The 20,144-nt window shown below is 36.9% G+C and overlaps 2 protein-coding genes across 11 annotated transcripts in view; one reads left to right on the forward strand and one right to left on the reverse strand.

The window, feature by feature from the left end:
• The first annotated feature begins 1,118 nt into the window (after nucleotides 1-1,118).
• On the forward strand, nucleotides 1,119-12,508 carry HENMT1 (HEN methyltransferase 1). 8 transcript variants are annotated; one of them, XM_030032082.2, is made up of 7 exons: nucleotides 1,119-1,884; nucleotides 2,740-2,986; nucleotides 4,577-4,689; nucleotides 6,365-6,499; nucleotides 6,892-7,074; nucleotides 8,735-8,912; nucleotides 10,842-12,508. In XM_030032082.2, exons 2-7 carry the CDS (start codon nucleotides 2,870-2,872, stop codon nucleotides 11,250-11,252), a joined length of 1,137 nt encoding a protein of 378 aa, XP_029887942.1. In that variant the 5' UTR covers nucleotides 1,119-1,884; nucleotides 2,740-2,869; the 3' UTR covers nucleotides 11,253-12,508. The 8 variants fall into 8 exon arrangements, with proteins under 8 accessions (XP_029887942.1, XP_029887943.1, XP_029887941.1 ...); XM_030032083.2 differs by having other exon boundaries at nucleotides 1,119-1,478; XM_030032084.2 differs by having other exon boundaries at nucleotides 1,120-1,231.
• A 3,949-nt stretch (nucleotides 12,509-16,457) lies between these two features.
• FAM102B (family with sequence similarity 102 member B) overlaps nucleotides 16,458-20,144 on the reverse strand; it is a 30,936-nt gene continuing 27,249 nt past the window's right edge. The window contains exon 11 of one of the 3 annotated variants that reach the window (XM_030033588.1): nucleotides 16,458-19,012. In XM_030033588.1, coding sequence (XP_029889448.1) covers nucleotides 18,997-19,012 — 16 coding nt within the window. In that variant the 3' untranslated portion in view covers nucleotides 16,458-18,996. The other 2 variants (XM_030033587.1, XM_030033586.2) reach the window with 2 other exon arrangements.

Below are 20,144 nucleotides of genomic sequence, written 5' to 3' on the forward strand. Positions count from 1 at the left end.
CAAACTCTGAAATAGCAATTCCCAGGCTGCCTTACTCAGATACACTGTTGTTAGCGCTTCACTGTTAGATGAGAAACAATTGTAAAATTGCACAGACAGCTCCCTATTTCTACCAGTCAGTCATAAACCAAAATTAATATAAAGAAAAGCTAACTGTGATAGTATTCCAAAACCTGAAAAACAAAGAAGTTAGAACAGAATGGAACCATTCTAATTACTTGAAATATCTGAAAAAAAAAAGTATGGATTGCCAGTTTGCAAGCACACTTACATACATTTCCTAGCTATTGAGTAAACAACATAGCTAATCTGCTGTTAGCTATATATGCTTTGTCTAGGCCACATCCTGGAAAACTTAAAATGTTAGCCAAGACTCAAGTTTAAGCCATCACAGGCAGATATCAACATATAAATTTCTAGTATTTTCTGAAAACTAAAACAAAAAATATTGAATTGTGGTCTAATTTAGTTAACAAATCCCTACCCTCACTGCTACCAGAATCCTCCTTCCTTCTTTTAGGTCCCAGGCATACAATATCCACTACCCTTTTTATATAGCCGCCCCACCCTGTGATTAGCAAAACACTTTACATACTTGTGAACAGAAAAAGTAACAGGAAATGTAGAGCCATGTTTTCCTTTCTACTTTCACTGTGCATCCAAACAGCTGCCTGCTTTTTGAGAGACAAATCTTGCCCCAATGCGGAAAATACTGAATGAAATCCTGCAAAAGACGTGTGTTTTCTTTTTTTTTTTTTTTTTTTTGGTAGTCTCTACCTCACCCTGGCAGACCTCTTTCACTGCATGTCACGACCAGAGCAATAGGGTTAAGTTGCCCCTACGGACAATAACACACGTCTGCAGGCACCGGAGCTGTACCGACTCACACAGAACCTAGAAGAAGTAGCACGAGGAGTTAGTGGGATTTTGGGTTTTTTGTGTAAAAGTTAGGGACACACACACCCCGCCAATCACTTTTAATTACACGGAGGCTGGCACGGGCAGACATAAATACAACAGGCGGACGTTTAGTTATTCATCTATGGTCTTGCATTAAAGATGATTAGAGGACGTTCTCCCTACGTTAAAAGACGTAAATAAGGGTTTTGCTGTGCGGCCGCAGGGAGTCATAGCCCGGGGCTGAGGAGACTCCGCCAGCTGCTGCGGGGCGGCAGCTTCCCAGCGCTCCCGACGCCGCCCAAGCGTCGAGGCTTTCCGCTCGAAGGGGCAGGTTTGACTCAGAAATCCGTACGCAGGCGTACAGGCCTGGCGGAGACGAGAGGCGAAGGCGGCCCCTTTTCCTCAGGCGCCCCGGCGAAGGCCTGCTCCCTACTGCGCGGGTCCCCGCGGAAGGACGCGGGGCCGGGCCGGCCGCTCGCAGCTCCCGCCTGAGGCGGCGGCGGCGCGCGCCCTTCCCGCCGCGCGGGCGCTCGTGACGCTGCACGCTAGGGGAGGCGGTTGTTTGCGCGAGGCGGGAGGTCAGCGCCGGGGAGAGAAGATGGAGAGAGACGCGCGCGGGAGCCCCTGGGGAAGGGCGGGGGCGTGAGGAAATGGCTGTCGAGGGGTCGGGGGTGTGAGGAAGTGACGGTTGAGGGGTCGGGGGCGGCCAGCGCCGCTCCGCCCTACCCCTCGCGGCCCCTGCGGACAGCCAGGAGCAGGCCCCGGGCGAGACGTGGTGCCCGTGAGGGCTGGGGCTGAGGCGGCCCTGGCCGGCGAAGGGAGGGCTGGCGCAGCCGCGGGCTAACTGGCGCGGAGCCTGGGGAGGGCTGGTGCGCAGCCTGCGGGCCAGGAGCGTGTGGGGATCTGGTGAGGGGAGTCCAACAGGCTCACTTTTCTCCCGAGGAGGCAGATGACGCCTGAAGACTGAGCCTATTTCCTGGCTTTGTACATATATATATATATAAATACATATTTATACTTATGGATAAAAGACCTCATGGGGCAGTCAAGTTGCCAGCATGCTCAGCCCAGCTGCTTTGGTTGTGCTGGACCTGGTGCCTGTTAGATCTGCTAGTGAGCCCTGGGCTGCAGTTGTCACCTGGCAGAAGGGCTCTGGAAAGCCATGTGGCCACAGGACTACGTTCCTTCACTTATGCCGTTCCTGTGGAGTTTGTTCATCATTCATTAGGGCCTTATTTTTAGCTTTAGTGGGGATATTTCTTGTTAAATATTTATGTGTGCTAAAAATGTAGTTTTTAATGAAAGGTGGGAGAGTTGGAAATGCACTAATGGTTATGACTCTAATGCCATGTTGAATTATGTTAGCTTATTTATAAAATGCAGGCACTAATAACTAGGTTCAGCTCATAGTAAGTCTAAAGCTAAGGCCTAGCAGGACATTTCCTCTTGCACAACATAGTAATTATTCAGGTATTTCCTGCTTCTTGCTATGTTGTAGAAATTGTTTTGAGCCATACATGCACAAATCTAGATATAAAATAATCTGAATTGTAAGATAAAACAAATGATAGATGAGAGACAAGAAAGCAGGCACCTGAGCGAGGAATTATTTGTTTTTCCGCTCTTGCGGAAAAGCTAAGGAAGATTAAATATGTTGCAGTTTTGTGAACACTATGTAGGTGTGCTGGATGGAGAGTGACGAATTATGAAATTTGCTTTTTTAGGATTGTGTATGATTATAATTGTTTTATAAAAAGGTTATTTACATCATTTTATGTGGAGGGAGTAGTTAGTGCATAATTTTGTTAATTCCTATGTTTTTTGTCATTCTCTGAATAGAACTGGGATCAGGTCTACCCCTGCTTAATTGTGAATTGAACAGCACTGAAAACAGCAGACTTTGTAATTTGATACATTATAAAGTACTTCAGAAAATAAGAGGGTTTTATTTTAGCACTAGCAAAATACTATGGATAAGAACTTTCAAGAAGAACAGTTTACAGGAATTATTAAATTTACACCTCCTTTGTACAAACAACGCTACCAGTTCGTTAAAGATTTAGTGGGGAAATACAAACCTAAGAAGGTTGGTATGTTTTGTATTTTTATAGATTTGAAAAAAGTTAACATTAGGTATCTCAGGAAGACAGGAAATGCATAGATAACCTGCTGACTTAATTACCAAACAACAGTAGTGGAGGAGCTATTGTTAAAACTGAGTTGCCTTAGCAGACACTTGATGATCATGTTTTGTTTTTCAGGGGTGCATATAGTTAATATTAATTGATGGGAAGGGGGAAAAATCTAAACAAGAAAAATGCCTTAACCTGTTTTGGAGAGTAGGGGACATTCTGGTTTTAATTTAATGCTGAGGATTTTGGTTCAAGCTTCTTTCATCATAGTTTGGTTTTGCTTTCTAGAGCTGTTAGTTCCGTATACGATATCAGGTTTACCTCATCATTCACGTGGATGCTCTCAGAGGAGAAGTGACATTAAGAGTGTGGGATTATGTGAGGCTAACTCTCCTCCACTTTCTTAAGGTCTTGTCTCCCCATTCTGTTCCCCCCCCCCCCCCCCCCCCCCCCCGCAATATACCAGGGCTCTTGTTTTGGTACTCATTTTGAAAAGTTAAATTATTTAAGTAATGTTGTGTAGTGTTTGCTCTCTTCTAATATGTCCTCCCCCCACCCCCAGCACCTCCTCCCAAAATGCAAAAAGTTGAGAAATACCTCTGTCTTCAGTGTTTAACTCTGAAACTGATGTTAATGTCTTAGGGAGCATGCAAGAAATTGATGAGAAATGCACCTGCGGTGCCCTCACATAATCATACTTCTAGTAGCTAATAAAAATCTAATACAGTCTATGAAGTCATGGCACTGTAATCTGCTTTTAAATAGAACGTATTCAGGACTGTTGCATCCGTACTGAAAAGTTTGAATTTTCTGATTTAGGATGTAAAATGGGGGGGCGGGGAGGGTAAACTTTCTGTTTACCCACAGGGTAGAGGTAAACTGAATAGAAACAATTCAGGATTTTCACAGTGAGAACTGAGCAGTGTGCTTCAATGTTGACTTAGTCTGAGAAAGAACAGAGGGGTTTGGTTTGTGTACTGAACCACCTCTTAAGCTTACAGGAGAGAATATATATTATATATTTGACTTTGTGGTCTGAATATCCCCAGCTTTCCCCACTTAAACATTAGACTGAGCCTGTAAACTTGTTTTATGCAGATCCTTTGCTGCTAAGTTGGCTGCTGGTAAGCCTCTTCTCAGTGTTTTGGATGGAGTCCAGTGAAAAGCAGTGGTGAATGTGAAAATTGCTGCAGCTTTAATACTTAGAAACATACCTTACTGTTTTATGAGGGAATATGCCTTCACGTGGAAGATGTTCTCCACAGCCAGTGAGATGTTCTACATGTTATTACAGCCATAAACAAATACAAAAGGTTAATCCATTTAAATAATCTTGTAGGATCTTCATATAATTTTTTTTAAAAGAATTTTCAAATCCCTGTCTGTCCTGCTTGCAACTGTAAATGTAGTTATGATCGTGAAATGCTTTATTCTATCATTAAAAATTTATTTTGACATAAATATGGAATTTTTATTTTATTAAAGTCTCTGAAATTACTTGGAAATATGCAGCATTTACACATTGTTTAATATCTAATTTGCAGGTGGCAGATTTAGGATGTGCTGACTGCACGCTTCTCTGGATGCTGAAATTCTGCAGTTGCATTGAAGTGTTATCTGGGCTAGATATCTGTACAAGTATAATGAAAGAGAAAATGTAAGCTCTTGCATTGTGTTAATTTAAGGTTTGTATTTGGCTTGACTTAGTTGCATGTTACATAATTTCTTGTAAAGAATTTCAAAATGAGGGTAAATGCAGAAATACCAGCTTGGTGAATGAAGAGCTATCCATTGTTGTTAATTAGTGTCCTGGTTTCAGCTGGGATAGAGTTGATTGTCTTCCTAGTAGCTGATGCAGTGCTATGTTTTGAGTTCAGTATGCAAAGGATGTTGATAACACTGATGTTTTCAGTTGTTGCTAAGTAATGTTCAGTCTAAAGTCCTTATTTTTCAGCTTCTCATGCCCAGCCAGTGAGAAAGCTGGAGGGGCACAAGAAGTTGGCACAGGACACAGCCAGGGCACCTGACCCAAAGTGGCCAACAGGGTATTCCATACCATGTGACATCACATCTAGTATAGAAACTGGGGGGGTGGGGAGCAGGGGATTGCTGCTCAGAGATTAACTGGGTGTCGATCGGCAGGTGGTGAGCAATTGCACTGTGCATCATTTGTATATTCCAATCTTTTCATCATTACTGTTGTCATTTTATTAGTGTTATCATTATTAGTTTCTTCTTTTCTGTTCTATTAAACCGTTCTTATCTCAACCCACGAGTTTTACTTTTCCCGATTTTCTCCCCCATCCCACTGGGTGTGGGGGGGAGTGAGTGAGCAGCTGTGTGGTGCTTAGTTGCTGGCTGGGGTTAAACCACTACAATTAGTTACATTGCACCTGTGTCTGGGGACTACTGGGCTGTAGATGCCCATAACATCACCTAACGTAGTAAAGGTTCAAGTCATGGAATGGTTCTGAAGGTATGTACATCTGAGAAATACACTGTTTGTAAAGGTACTAATACATTGTGTTAGTAGTATCTGTTTAGGCTCATATATGACATTACTGTGGTATGCAAATCTGATCTTTTTAAAATGTGCATGTAACTCTTTTAGTCACCGTGGTGGGAACTTTAACCTTGTTAACATTTTCAGAATGTGAAGGTTAGCTCAATGTTTTGTGTCTGGCTTAGAAGGCTCTAAAATGTGATGTTTATGTGATCTTTGAAGCATGGGTCAGACTGGTGAGGAACACCAAAGTTTCTCTCTTGGGAGCTGATTCATATGGTTTCAATGAATGCGTAGGATGTAGATGCTGACATCACTTGCTCTTTCTCAAGAATGAAGAAAAGTAGCCTTTTGTTATATTTAATGTTTATTGTGTGTTTTGTCTGATGCAGTATTTCAAAATGAAATTTGCCCATATATTTTAGTTCTTAGTCTACTTTATTTGGAAAAAATAGGTTAATATGCTTGCCTAATAACTTCCCCCAAAATCCTGTAAAGCGTGTCTAAGCCAGACTTACTGTGTGTGTCTAGAATTGAGCTACTATCAGAATTTACAAGTGATTTTCCAAGTGGCTTGAGAGTATAGTGGAAATTTTTGTAAACATGAAGGACAACTGCTGAATTAACTCCTCTGTGCTTTCTGTCCTATTGTAGATAGTCATAAAAAGTGTTTATATTAGACATTCTGTTTTTTTAATCTGTGTAAAATAGTTAACCTTTTTGAGATTTAAAAGGTATCTATGTAGGGTGTTAGCTAGTTCAGCTACAAGCACCATTTATCTTGTTCTAAGGTCCTTTCTATGACATTGTGTTTTTAACACTTTTGTAGGCATAGGTTGTCTCCTCTTCCTGTTGATTATTTGCAGCCAGCTGAAAGATCCCTAACTGTTACCTTGCATCACGGTTCAGTTGCCCATAAAGATCCTTGCATGCTTGGTTTTGACTTGGTAACTTGTATTGAACTGTAAGTATTAGGCCAACATACTATGTTTTCCTAAGTTCATAAGGGTTCAGTTTGGAATTTTGTCCATACTCTAAACAGACTTGATCAAAAGAGTAGCAGAATGTGGCATTTTCTAACTTGTGCTTAAATTAAGAATACTAAGAAATTCAAGTGGTGCTAGCTTATGGTGGGAAAAGGATATTGATGAAAAAGTCCAAAAAGCAAGAGGAAATTTTCTCAGACAAAAACGTCTAAGCTGCCACTCAGCCACAGTGCCAGTGCTAATATTGCAGAGCTAGGCTTAAAATTACAAGGTACAGATATGGGTTTGGGGTTTTTTTTGACTGTTTTTTAAGATGATTAAAATATAGTAGGGTGTTTTTAAAGATACAAGAGAAACTTATCCTTTATAGAATAGAGCACCTGGAAGAATCAGAACTGAAGAAGTTTCCTGAAGTGGTGTTTGGTTTCATGGCTCCAAGCATAGTTGTGATCAGTACTCCAAATTCTGAATTTAACGCTTTGTTTCCGGGAGTGACATTATTCAGGCATCCAGACCACAAATTTGAATGGAACCGAGTGCAATTTCAAAGCTGGTAAGTTTACTGAACATCGTATGCAGACAGCTTTGAGTGTTCAGTAATGTCAGAAAGGAACACCTATATGTTTTCAGAATGGTTTGTGTATATGGTTTGGTGTCAGTGGAGTTTCACACCTACTGATCTGGTGAAACATTTCTTTGCTGTTATGAATAGTTAAGCATGCTTTGTGGGTTTTGCATTTAATGATGGTTGTTAAGTTGGCTTGCTTTTACTGTAACTGCTCTGCAAAAATATTTAAAACTTTTACTTTCCCTTTTACATATCTTCATTACAATTAATGCATTTGAAGTGTAAGGTATTAATTAACCTTTTCACTTAATACCCTGCTATAGAAATGCTTCATAAAAACCTGAGAAATGTGCTTACTCTCTGTATGGTGTGTAATCAAAGCACTCAATTAGTCCAGACCTTTCTGTAAGAGTATGCAAGCAGATTTATCAAATAATCACAGGAGCAGAGCATGTTGAATAAAGTTAAGGGTAGTTTAGTGGATCATGGCACAATGAAAGATTTTATGCAAAATATATGTACGTGACAGAGTGTTGCATGAGATACATCTTACTCTAGTATCGGTAGATGTAATAAAAACAAAAAAAAGAGGGAGTGGGATATATATCCTGTGATATCATTCAACTGTCAGGCAGTTGTGGAAGAAAATACATGGTACAGTAAAGGATGTCATACCTCAATAGCCAACTCTTGGTCAGAAATTTTATCTTGGAAAATTTGCCACTTAGGTTGTTTCTGCCATAGACTTTAAATTATGCAGTGATTTTTTGAGTATATAGTTTTGCAAAGCTTGAAGCATATATTTTTCCCTAAATAATCATAGTAAAACCTGCCTGCATTATTAGCTAAAGGATGAATACCTTAGAGACCATTTAGAAGACTTAAAGTGAATTTAGATTCTGCTTTTGGATATATGTGAATTAAAAATACTGATATCACTGAAAGAGTGATTTTTTTTTTTTTTTTTTGTGCTGCAAATATCAAAGTCTTTACATTTGTGTTGTAAAATCAAAGTATTGCAATATTATCTAAAATACATGAGATACTAATTTAGTTTACTATTTCTTCACAGAGAATAATGCAGGTAGGTAGTGCCATTTTAGTTCCCAGCCCCATCACTTTTTTCACACTGGCTGATGTACAGTATTAGAAGATTGGTTTCCATTTAGATGTCATGTACATTGTTGTAACCTTGATTAGGTAGACTTTACTCTTTACACGTTTACAAGAAACCTTTTTTTTTTTTTTCTATTAACAAATGGTGTCTTGTGCTTTTGGGGTGTGTATGTTTTTTATTGGGTCTTCTCAATTTTGTTCTCTAAAATTGGTATTTTTTCGCTCACTTTCAGTGCATTTAAGACAGTGAGTAAGCAACTGTGAACATGTATATTCTATGCAGATATTTTAGAAATAACAGTAATGTTTGGTTGCCTAAATTACCGATACTAAATGATTCAGACTATGGTAGGCATATGATTACAGCTCTGATTCAGCAAATTTTGACAGTGCTTATCTTCAGGCATGTGAGTATTATTACAGAAATTATGCTTAAGCATTCACAGGGTCTTGCTTCTGTTAGAGAATGCATCTTTATCACATTAAAAGATGAATATTTAGTATGATTGGAATAATTTGTCTTTCACAGGGCTCTAGAGACTGCTAGACGCTATGATTACTCAGTGGAATTTACTGGTGTAGGGCACCCACCAACAGGAATGGAGAACGTTGGGTTTTGTACCCAAATAGGTGTGTTTGTTAGAAAACATCCTCAAACCAGTGAATCTGCTCAGTCTGAGAAACCCACTGAAGGAGTTTACAAAACAGTAAGTATTATTTTCTTCCTTTAGGAGGATGAATAAAGAATAAGATTTTCCATGACCTGCCTGTGAAGGTGTTCTTACTATGGTCTGCTATTGCTATTCAGTCTTAGCTCTGATTAACATACACCATCAGATCAAGAGAGTCGAAGTCCATGATTTGTGTTTCGAATTGTATAAAGGCCTTTAACTTTTAGGTTATCCACTAAATAGCAATATGGATAATCATTCTTATTTTAATGTGCTATTATCCGTAGAATGAAAATTCTCCTTTCCGCCAGGTATACAGTGACACTATTTTTATAATAGTTCCTCTAATCATTCATTTTTTCATCATGTAGTTGTTGGCACTGACAGACTTTTCAGGTGCATAAAAAATAAAAGCATAAAAAAGTATTTCTAACAGAGTGTGTGTTGCGAAGAACTGCATATTCTTGTCAAATGTATTGTCAGAAGGATGGCATTTCCCAGAAATTTGATTGACAGGACCTCTTTTGTGTAGTTTGCCTTACTCAGTAGCATTTGATGTTACATGCTGATCTCGGTGTTTTCAGGTAGCCAGTTCTGGTTTTTGCAGAGGCATGGGATCTTGCCAGGTACCCTGTTCTTTGGTGGTCCACATCAAACCTCTTTGTTTTTCAGCACTAAATGGCTTTTTCTTTAGATAACATCAGATAATATTTTTGTAAATTACTCTGCTTTGTGTTGCAGTGTGTCACACCGACAAAGCCTAATGCATCTAAGTGCCATGTGGTATAAATCAAAGGATGGGTTTTTTTCAGAGAAAATATGAAGTAATAATGCAAAAAGAGAAATATATTGGGTTTTTTCTCAATCTTGTGAGGCCTTAAATTATTTGTTGCAGTGAACATATTCTAATATTTCACTTCTTTGTTTGAAGATCTATATGTATCTTTAAGCGACTTGTGACCTGATGTGAAATGTCAAGTGACATCATGGGAATGTCTTTTGTAGTTTCCAAGCTATAAAGACATTCTACACACTTGAAATTTCACCTGTCATCTACTGCCCTTAGTAGAATCGTGAAGTGCTCTTTAATGCTCAGCAAACTTGGAAATATGTCTAGGTGACTGACACATACTAGAAATTGCTTTCATTATCTTCTGTTACAGGATCATTATGGAGGGAGTTTTGACAGCAGTATCCTTTGAGTTTAAACAAGATTGTTATATCTCATGTGTTTCTTATCAAACCTGGATTATTAAATTTATTATGTAACTTATTTATGGGAATACATCAACATTTCAAGATGTAATCAGAAAGTAAGAAGGAATAGTTATAGACCGTGGAACTTCAGTGGTAGCGTGTTGGTATAAAGCATTTCCTAGTAAACTAGTGGGAATGTGATTGCCTGCCTAGTTGCCTTGATTGCCTTGGAGTATAGCTCAGTGTAAAACACACTGCAAGTTCACAGATTTTGATGTCACAATTTATTTTTTAGCATTCTCTGCATCTGTGAGAGCATATTTAATGTTTTACTCTAAAAACAGAATGAAAGACTTAGCTGCAATCCTGGTTTCCAGATGACAGTTCAGAAGTAGTTTAGAATCTACATAGCTGTGGAACTGTCACCAGAGCCTCACGATCAGTAATGTGGAAAGTAAGAGAATGATTAAAAAGAATTAAAGAATTGCAGGGCTTAACCTTTCCTGATCTACAAGTATAGCTTGCAGATACAAGCCTGATTTTTTTGAAGGTCTGTTAACTTATCTAATTGCCATTGTAGTTGTAATATATAAAATCAAGTCATATTGTCTAGTTTCTCTATTATCTGAAAATGTTTAAAGTAATAAGCAAAACAGGATTGAATCAAGAATTATGTTCACATTTTAGAAGCTCTTTTTGATAAGCAAATGTTAAAATCTAAGCCTATGATAATGATAAACATTTTATGTGTTCTTGTATGTTGTAAAGGTCTTCAAAGCAGTGTATCCAAGTCTTAAAGATGAGAAGTACCTCCAGAATGCAGTGGTCAGTGAAGTTATTTTCACAGCACAAATCATTAAGCGAAGTCTGCTGGACCGTGTTATGTCAGAGCATGAGGAGTATAATGATGATCCTACTGAGAGAAAATGCAAATTCCAACCTTCAGTGAACTGTTTTTCAGACAATCTTGGAAAACTGGTTGTTGAAAAAAGCATGGAACCATTTGTCAATGGACATGTGGTTTATATACCTCTTACAACCATCTTTTCTTTTCCCAAAGTGAATCAACTTTGTGGTACCTTTGAGAAGTTATGCAAGCTTATTGCTGGCAAGGTCACACTGAGCAGTGATGGTTCTGCTGTGATGTTCAATACTGAACATGAAAATGAAGAGAATTAGATCACAGATTTCTCGTACAAAGTTCAGTTGAAGTAATGAAAGTGGTTTTTTAGTAGCTGTCAAATGGTGTGTTCTGTATGCTAACTAGAACCACAAAATATTTTCTAAAACTTCCAGTATTTATCCATCAGCACCTCTCTTGTTCAGTGAAGATGAGTGCTTCTGACAAAGATTGTAGTAACTCATAGGGCTTTGGAGTATCAGGGGCTAAAAGGAAAGAATTAATTCCCGTGAAGAAAAATTTTAAGTATTTCTGTTTGTTTTCTGTTACCATATTGTAGCTATCATGACTAGATTCTTTTTGGTAATCTTTTGTTAGCTCTAAGGATAGTTGATGATAACACAAAACTATGTTGTTGTGCTGAATAATATGAGTCAGACATAGGTTTAGGGCAACTTTTTTCTTGATAGAATAAAATTTATAGATGCCTTTTTCAAGATGAGCACATACTCGGCCTTTGTGAAAACTAAATGTTGTTCCAGATAAATTGGAATATGCCACAAACATTTATAGCTCAGTAAATTCAATAGTGGGGAGGAGTCCCATGATGTTGGATGTGAGGTGGGGAAAAAAGGCAGTTTTAGCCCTATTGTCTTATCCAGTTTCTTGGTAACTGCTACTTGGAAAATAATTTGCATCCTGTAACTTTCCAGAAGCTGAATTTAATTAATTTGAAACTGGTATCTTTGTTCTGTTTTTGAAAAAATAAAAAAAATCTGTCACTGTGAATGCTAACCTGGCCCTGGTGTATCTGAAAAAAAATTTTAAAAAAATCTGTGTTTTCACATGCAGCTGTTGTCCAAGAAGTCTTGACAACATATGCAGCAGAAATGAAAAGCAGAGGTGTTACAGATAGTAGAGCTTACTGGCTTGGCCAAGGTGATTTTTTTCTTAGGTAGAGCTGAATTGTATGTATAAATGCACAGTAAGCAAATGTTAGACAATGGACTTAGGAAGACAGAAATTTTGAAGGATGCACAAGATTGGCTTGTTCATACAGGATTAATGAAGCAGTACACTACAGTTCTTTTTAAGTTTCTTTGTGTACCCAAATTTTTTTAACCAATAATTTTAATATCTCAACTGAGTACTTCTAATGAGTAAGGAGATGGTTAATTAAGAGGCCTCATTCTGTGTATGTTTCACAATGTCATTGGCAGCTTTGTATGAGCTAGTATTAACAGAACTGACTTCATGTTTGTGAAATGCAAGTTACACAACTTTCTGAAAATAAAAAATTCTGTGTAAGGACTGACTTTATTAAAGATGGTAACTGCATTCTACCTTCTACATTTTTGGAATTCACTTGAAATGATTAAGGTGGAAGATCAGACATAAAGGGAAAAGGCAGCTGTAATTCTCTGAATTGAGAAATGGCACAGAATTTGTAACAGGTTGCCTTTCAGGGAAAGAAGAATGATCTGCAGTGCTCTGTCATGCTGAATGATTAAAAAATGCTTACTTAATAAGCTTTGTCTTTAGTGGGAGATTTTTCTCCTACAACAAATAGACATGGATTATTAAAAATTAATTTAACATGATATTTAGAACTAGAATTAATTAAAATTCATCTTTAATATGATATTTAGAATGTTTTAACTTTTTTTGACATTGTGATATGAACTTGCTGTAGTTGTTATGTTAAAATATATGTAAAATTCAAAATTGGCAAATATTCTTTGGACACTAATAAGCATAGCTGTTTGAGAGTAGCATTGCTTTGTTATGAGAAAATATCTCTGCAGTTCACTATATGGTTTACTGTGGTTTAAAAGATTTTTGGACCACAAAACTTCTTCCTGTGTCGTTTCTGCTTGAAACATTGTATCTTTTAGTGTATTTCACAGCATGATCACTTTAAAATGAGGAAAAGGTAAGAGAAGGAGGACCTGTCAGATTTGGAATGATATTTGCTTTGAATTGTGTATTCAGGTAGCATCTACTTACAGGAGTGTCTTGTGAACAGACAGGACTGTATATGAATACATGCTTGGTTTTCCTCAAAACAATATACCCTTAAGGCTTTCTAGCTACATTTGGAAAATGGTTTATGTGAATATTTGGTGGACTGATATGAAGGGGCCTAAACAGTAATCCAATTTTTAAGGGGTTCATGGATCCTCTCCCCCTTCTTTGTAACAGGGTTTAGTTTTTAATGGTAGCTAGGGCAAATATCAATTCTTACGTTCTTGCTTATGCCTTTCCTGGGAAAAATCTGAAGTCAAACTACAGATGTTTGGCCCCATGTGTTCACAGTGTTCCTTAGTATATGTATGTGTACTGAAACTGGAAAAGCTATTACATATCATATACAGAAGTGCTATTTAGAATATATACATTTTTAATTGAGACCGACTGATAGCTTTTACTAAAACAAATTATGCTATTTTGTGTGCCAGCTTTCCAGGCTTTCACTGGCTTAAATCAATTTTAATTAGGATTTTCTTTAAAGTGCTGAAGTAACTGTCTTTTCAGGAGCAGTTAAACCCTTTCACAGGATTCACTGTGCATAGCTCTTCATTATTAGGTAGGTCTTTTGATTAAACTACTATGCATATTTGTGAATAAACAGTATTGTGGCCACTTAAACTGGCAGTTTGAAACCAAGGTCAATTCTGATGTCTCAAATCAGGATGCTGAAGGCAAGTTTATGAAAATGAAGTGTTTTAGACTGCATGTGGTAATATCACTGAGCAGGAGATGGTACATACATCTCAAAACAGATCAACCTTAGGTTGTTCAAAACTAAAATCCAAATAAAGTAGATGAAAAAAAACAAAATCAAAACTCAAACAGAAACAAAAAAAACCTCACCACCACAAAACCAAAAAAACCAGTGCAGTATCCTGAATATAAGGGAAATAACTTGATAGCTATTGAGCAAGTTAGTAGAGATTGATGATGGTCAGAATAGCTGAACAGAATGTTTCTGATCAGTGTTTTAAATTAATAACGAAGTGAGGAAGTGGTATAAATTCTGAAAATATCCCTTTATTTTAATAAATAAAAACCAACTGCCTAACTGTGAGAGCTGGAGGCGCTAGTTGTCTGTCTCCTCAGAGATTTCTCAAACAAATAGACCTCACAGCTAATAAAACTTCTGGTGTGTTTCAGTCCTGTCTCCCATGGGCTTCCATGGTATTAGGCTCTATTCCATGCTTGTTATCATCATGTGGACAAGCAAGGTCTGGACCATTCAGCTACAGCTGGGTTATATGTATCTCATAACAGTTAGTTGTTAGGACTTTTTTGTTTTTCTGTTTAAACTGAGTAGAAGAAACATAGGAAGGGGCTTCTGAAATGACAGAAAAATTGTTATGCATAAGTCCTTTGCATTTTCTTCCTCATTCACAAAACCAAACACATTGTAATGCAGTCCTGTATGCAGCCAGTTCACTGGGAACATCCCCAAAATAAAATGCACTGACACTAGTATGTACTCAAATGAGGATACTGGGGAAAGATTAGTAGATCGTAAGAGAAGACAATTTAAAAAAAAAAAAAAAAAACACAAAACCCAAAGCTGTCCTGCATTTACAAGTTCACGAACAATTTTAGTTGTGATCAGGTCAGTGCTTAGAACTCTGAACTTGGACAAAGCTTTGCTAGCATGTGCTCAGAGATTTCCCTTCATGTAAGAAAGAAAAAAACCCAACAGTTATTTAATTTCTAGTTTTTAACAAGGAAGCAACAAAATGGAAAGAATCTGTCCCACAAATGTATGAAGATGTGTGTGCCTTTCCTCTTCTTGTTGGCAGATCCCCCTGCGAGGCCACACAGGGAACTGAAGCAACTAATCTGTCACAGAAACTGGTAGTGGTGCAACAGGTGGGAAGAGGAGAGCAGGCAAGAATGGGCAGTTGGGTGGGGAGAAGACGGAGCTACTTATTTTGCCTCAAGAATTACAGAAAGTCATTTCTTCCCATGCTAATCCTTGTCTCTGTGTTGTTGTTTTCCCATGCTAATCTTTGTGTTGTTTTTCCCATGTCAGAATGTCTACAAAATGCACCTAAGTGTTCAGTGACAGCATTCAAAGTTCTGGCACTTCCTATCTCTTCTTTTTTTCCTGTAGTAGTAAAGGAAAATCTTTTCCCATACCACATGGTTTTGCCTTCGTATATTACGTATGTATATGCAACAGCGGTGCATAGCCTTATCTTCATTCATGAGATGTTTTCCTTCCAGATTAAAAAAGAACTGTGTCTAAATTACATGTTTTCCTTACCACATATACATCACTAAAACAGTGTGAAAACACAGAAGTAGAAAAAGCAAAGCATTTTAAAGAAAAATACCCTAGTGATTATATTTGCAGCTGCTGGTATTCAGTGATGTGACTAGCATCTATGAATGTTTTATGTATATACATGTACACTTTGTATTTCTGAGGGAACTCTCCACTGTGAGGTCCTTGTTTGCTGATGAGATTTGCCTTTCATTCTATAAGGAATCTGTTGATTCATAAAACCAGAAGAGAAACAAAAACCCACAAAAGAAATTCCAGGATATGCTGCTGAAATATAGAAAAAAAATCATTTTCCTTTTTGAATTGAAAGACAGCTGAGACTGGAGTTGGTTATACATGGTACAGTTATTTATCTTAATCCTTACTATACAATCAATTGGTTACTGAATTGATCTGAGTGCCTAATAGTTTGTACTCTTAATTATTTTTTTTTTTTATAAGAGCAGATACTGCAGAACCAAAAAGCTTTGTTATTTGGAATGCATTGATGAGAAAAGTAATACATACCACAAATAGTGTTGTTAAAAAAATAAGAAGGTAATTTATAAAGTTATACAAACTGTATGAAAAGTTTTAGTAGTAGTAATTCTTTACAGTCAACTGAGGAGGATTAGTTTTGTCATTTGCAAGGTGAGGAGGGACTATATACAGTGCCCTCACTTTCCCCAAATACTGCTCATTGTGGAGTCTGCTTAATAATTAACCTACCAATATGCCTCACAATTTGAAATTGATTTTTCATTTATGTAAGACTGATATACTACTTTTCCTCTCCAGGAGACAGATGTACTATGTATTACTAATGGTGCCATTAAATACTTTGTGGACTCGAGGTGGAGTTTAATAAGCTGCAGAGGTGAAGTTTGAAAAGCAGTAGAGAAACTGAAATGGACATGAACTTCCAGTTAAGTTTGTAATTTCTGCACTAAAAAAAAAGACATAATTGTTTAGAAACAGATTCCAAGCTGAAGACATGAGTTTATTGAATGTCTGAGAGATTTGCATTTAAATACAGTAAAAAAAAAAGAAAACACAACCAAAAAACCCACAAGCCACCAACACATCCTGAATAGTTTACTATATGAGAGTCTCCAGTATTCTTATAACACAGTTTACCAAAAAAAACCCAAAAACCAAAAACAAAAAAACAAACTACATCTAAATATGAAGGTTATATTCCACTTAAAATATGCACAATTAGAGAATCACTTCATAAAGAGTTGTAACTCAAACTCAGAACAATAAATTACTAGGATACAGTTTTATTAAAAGCTTGATTTCTGTGTAAGCTTCCTATTTAAAAGATCTGCTCAGGCAAGAAAATAATTGATTTCTAGTAAACAAAATATCTATGGCAGTTAGCTGTGTCTTTTAACATAGAATACAAATTTGGGCTATGGAAATTCCCTTAAGAATTACATAAGTAGCTGTACAATGTTTTTTAAAAGTCTGTTTTCCTCAAACTATGCCTATCTTTCCTAGTAAGCTTAAGTAAGCTACCATCTAACTACTACTGGGTTTAACAGATTTGTCAACAAACATAGCAGTGTTAAAGAGTACTGAAAGCAACTAATTTATTCAAATTTCATGCATCTTTTAGCTTGCAGTAGGATTTTTTTGGTACAAATTAGTTATATAACAGGAAAGGAAACTATCATGTTCTGAGAGATAGTTGTATACTAGCACTTACATAGGTTCTGTTTAAAATTCCCATGGAGGACAGAAATGGATAATACCACACTTCTATTAATAGCAGCTAAAATATAGTCTTTGTATTAATTCTTTTACCCATTAAAACACTTTAAAAATATTATAATTAACAGTAGGAAATAAAAGTATTTAAGTACCATAACTGAGAAATACCTCATATTCATCATATTCAACAACAGTACTCAAGCTTTAAAATCTGAAATTTCCTTAAAAAACACAAATAGAAATTAGTTTAATAATTCTACTGTGGATTTATGGAAAACAAAGCCTGCTTTTCCTAATTTAACCTATTAAATATGGCCTACTTCAATAAAAGGGTGTCAAACATCACTCTGAGCAGAATTTGAAGCATTTGGAGCTTAAAAAAATGGCCACACTATTTGTATTTTTATTTAATCTAAGCCTTACTCATAAACAATGCAACTAATCATAACAAAATTAAGGTCATTTGCAGTTTACACTTAAATACAGCAGAGCCCAGCCTGAATGAGAATTGTGTCATCTAACACATCCCTTTAAAAATGGATTCTTTCATAATTCTCAATTTTAAGAGATCTTTCTTGCCTGTCAGGCAAATCACTGTTTGTGCAACTTTAAATACAGTACATTGACCTTAATGTAACAGTAGACAGATAGTGAAAGAAGTGTTCGACAAATATGTTGCACAGTAAGACGTTTTCAGAGTGCAGAGTTCGTCTACAATAAAGTGCTTCTCTTAATAAGTTATATTGATAATAGTATAGATGTTTACCTAGTTTTAAAGACTAGGTTGCTTAGTAAATAGGTTAATCTCCCTGTACCTCCCCAGTCCCGCAAGGCACATTCAAAACATGAGCAAAGCACTAACTAACTGTGAAGGATTAAGCTACAATAAAAAGTTCTAAGTGGTAGTAAACTACTGACTAGGTTTGTAAACAGTACCATCCCATTGAATCTCAAGGTTCATGCATTACTGAAGAGAGTTTCTGTGGAAGCAGCTTTTGAACTCCAGATTTAATAATCAAGCTAGCATTCTTCATAATACACTACTATGCCTTAGTATTTTGATGTGGAATCCCACTTCTTTTGTCACTTGCATAAAAACAGATGTCACATTTGATGCATTTAAGCATCTAGACTTCATTTACAATTAACACAACTGATTACTGGCTGGTTTAGATGTATTTAGTTGGGTTTTTTTAAAATGCATGTGAAGTTCACCTCTGCTGTTCAACCTTACAGTGAAGTTATGCTCAGTACTCCTAAGAGGTTTTGTTTATGTTAAAACATAGCTGGGCTGTTTTATGGAGGCCTTAATTTTGACTTGATAGAAGTAATTAGCTTCTGTAAGGCTAAAACAGCAGGTAGGATCAAACTGACTAATTAGTTTCTTCAGGTTCATTTAAGACAAACTTTCAGAACCTTCTTTAGAAATAAGTTATGAACAAAGTACATCACCACAAGTGATCTCCCATATAAAATACTGAAATGGGACTCACTTCATCATGCTTCCAAAAAATGTTTCACACAATTTAAAAAGCAAGTAATACCACTAACATCAGGTAGATCTTACAAAAACAGTCCAAGTGCTTGCACAAGGTATACATAGCTAAACATTGCCTTCATACCACAGAAGATGAAGCTCTATGAGTAAGAGGCATTCCATTACTTTTCAAAAAAAGATCACATTGAGTTCATTTTGGCTTTCACAACCCTTGCAACAGAGCAAAGAAAACCAGAAGTATCAATGCCAGAGCTCCAAGTTTTCCTCGTTTGTCATTCTAGTCTAGCGTTTTATCACCACCTGCTCATATGCTCCAGATCCTACTCTGAAAGAATGTTTCAAAGAAGTTAGTTCAATTCCAATTTAAATGGAAGCTAAACAGCAAGTATCACAGATCAGCAAATTTACTGTTTAAAAAAAAAAAACCACCCCCCCGCCCCAAACCCAACAAAAAAACCCCAGCTGAACACCTAGTACCAAAACAGTTAAATGTGAAGGGTAGAAAACATGCGTAGTTACCATGTCACTCAGTAACCTACAGTTTAATTCTTTAAAGCATTTTGTGTTTTACTACAGTCAAAATGAAGAATGATAAATAATGTTACTGAAAAAGAAGATACTGTTGGACTTCTCTATAGTTCCTTAAATATTACCTTTTGGGTACCCCTCCCACCCCAGCTATATCATATGCAGCTAATACTTTTTATATACATATATATATAAACAGATAAATGTATCTAAAAACCAGTAAGTGACAGTCATCTTATGTTAAGATACAAGAAAAACGTCTTCCAGTCTTTTGTTCATGCTGAATTGTAAACAAAACTGTCTCACCCCCCACATGACAGAGCATAGTGGGTTGTTTTACATGGCAAATTGCAGTACTATGTAAAAAATCAATAGGGCAAGCTCTGCCTTAGTGTAATATTCTGCCCAGACTGTTCTGGTAATGGAATTAGGACAGATCTCTATATACTACTGTAGTGTGCTCTGTAACCATACATGTTATCCTAGATAGAAATTAGTGTGCCCAGTTTGCAAATAAGCCAATGAATTATCTTTTAACTGACAGTATTGCTTGCTTGTGTAAAATGCATTTATTTTATAACTTTCAACACATTATCAGTTGCCTTTATATGTAATTCCAGAAGTACTTGCTGAAATACTGATGCTATGCTAATTTCTTGAGATAAAGAAAAATCTTAAGAGTTACACTGGACTGCAGAATCATGGTATTAGAGCATATTCTTACCTGTTTTTAATGTTTTCTCATCTAAGAAGTCTAATACATTCAGGTCAAGTCATATATCAGAGTATTTGAAGAGGGTTTAGAGAAGAAAAAAATATCTCTGATTCTAAAACAACTACAAGAAGATAATCTGAAGCAGATTATCAAAGGAGAGAATTTAGGGCTACAAATAGTTGAATGATGAACAAACCACTGAAACAGGA

This window comes from Aquila chrysaetos, chromosome 12 (assembly GCF_900496995.4).
Source record: "Aquila chrysaetos chrysaetos chromosome 12, bAquChr1.4, whole genome shotgun sequence".
NCBI lineage: Eukaryota > Metazoa > Chordata > Aves > Accipitriformes > Accipitridae > Aquila > Aquila chrysaetos.

Bases quoted from the DNA above. Each gene is read 5' to 3' on its own strand.
- HENMT1 (XM_030032081.2), top strand. From the start codon at position 2,870: ATGGATAAGAACTTTCAAGAAGAACAGTTTACAGGAATTATTAAATTT. The intron at 4,690-6,364 runs GTAAGCTCTTGC...ACACTTTTGTAG, and splicing joins AGTATAATGAAAGAGAAAAT to GCATAGGTTGTCTCCTCTTC. The intron at 6,500-6,891 runs GTAAGTATTAGG...TATCCTTTATAG, and splicing joins TTGGTAACTTGTATTGAACT to AATAGAGCACCTGGAAGAAT.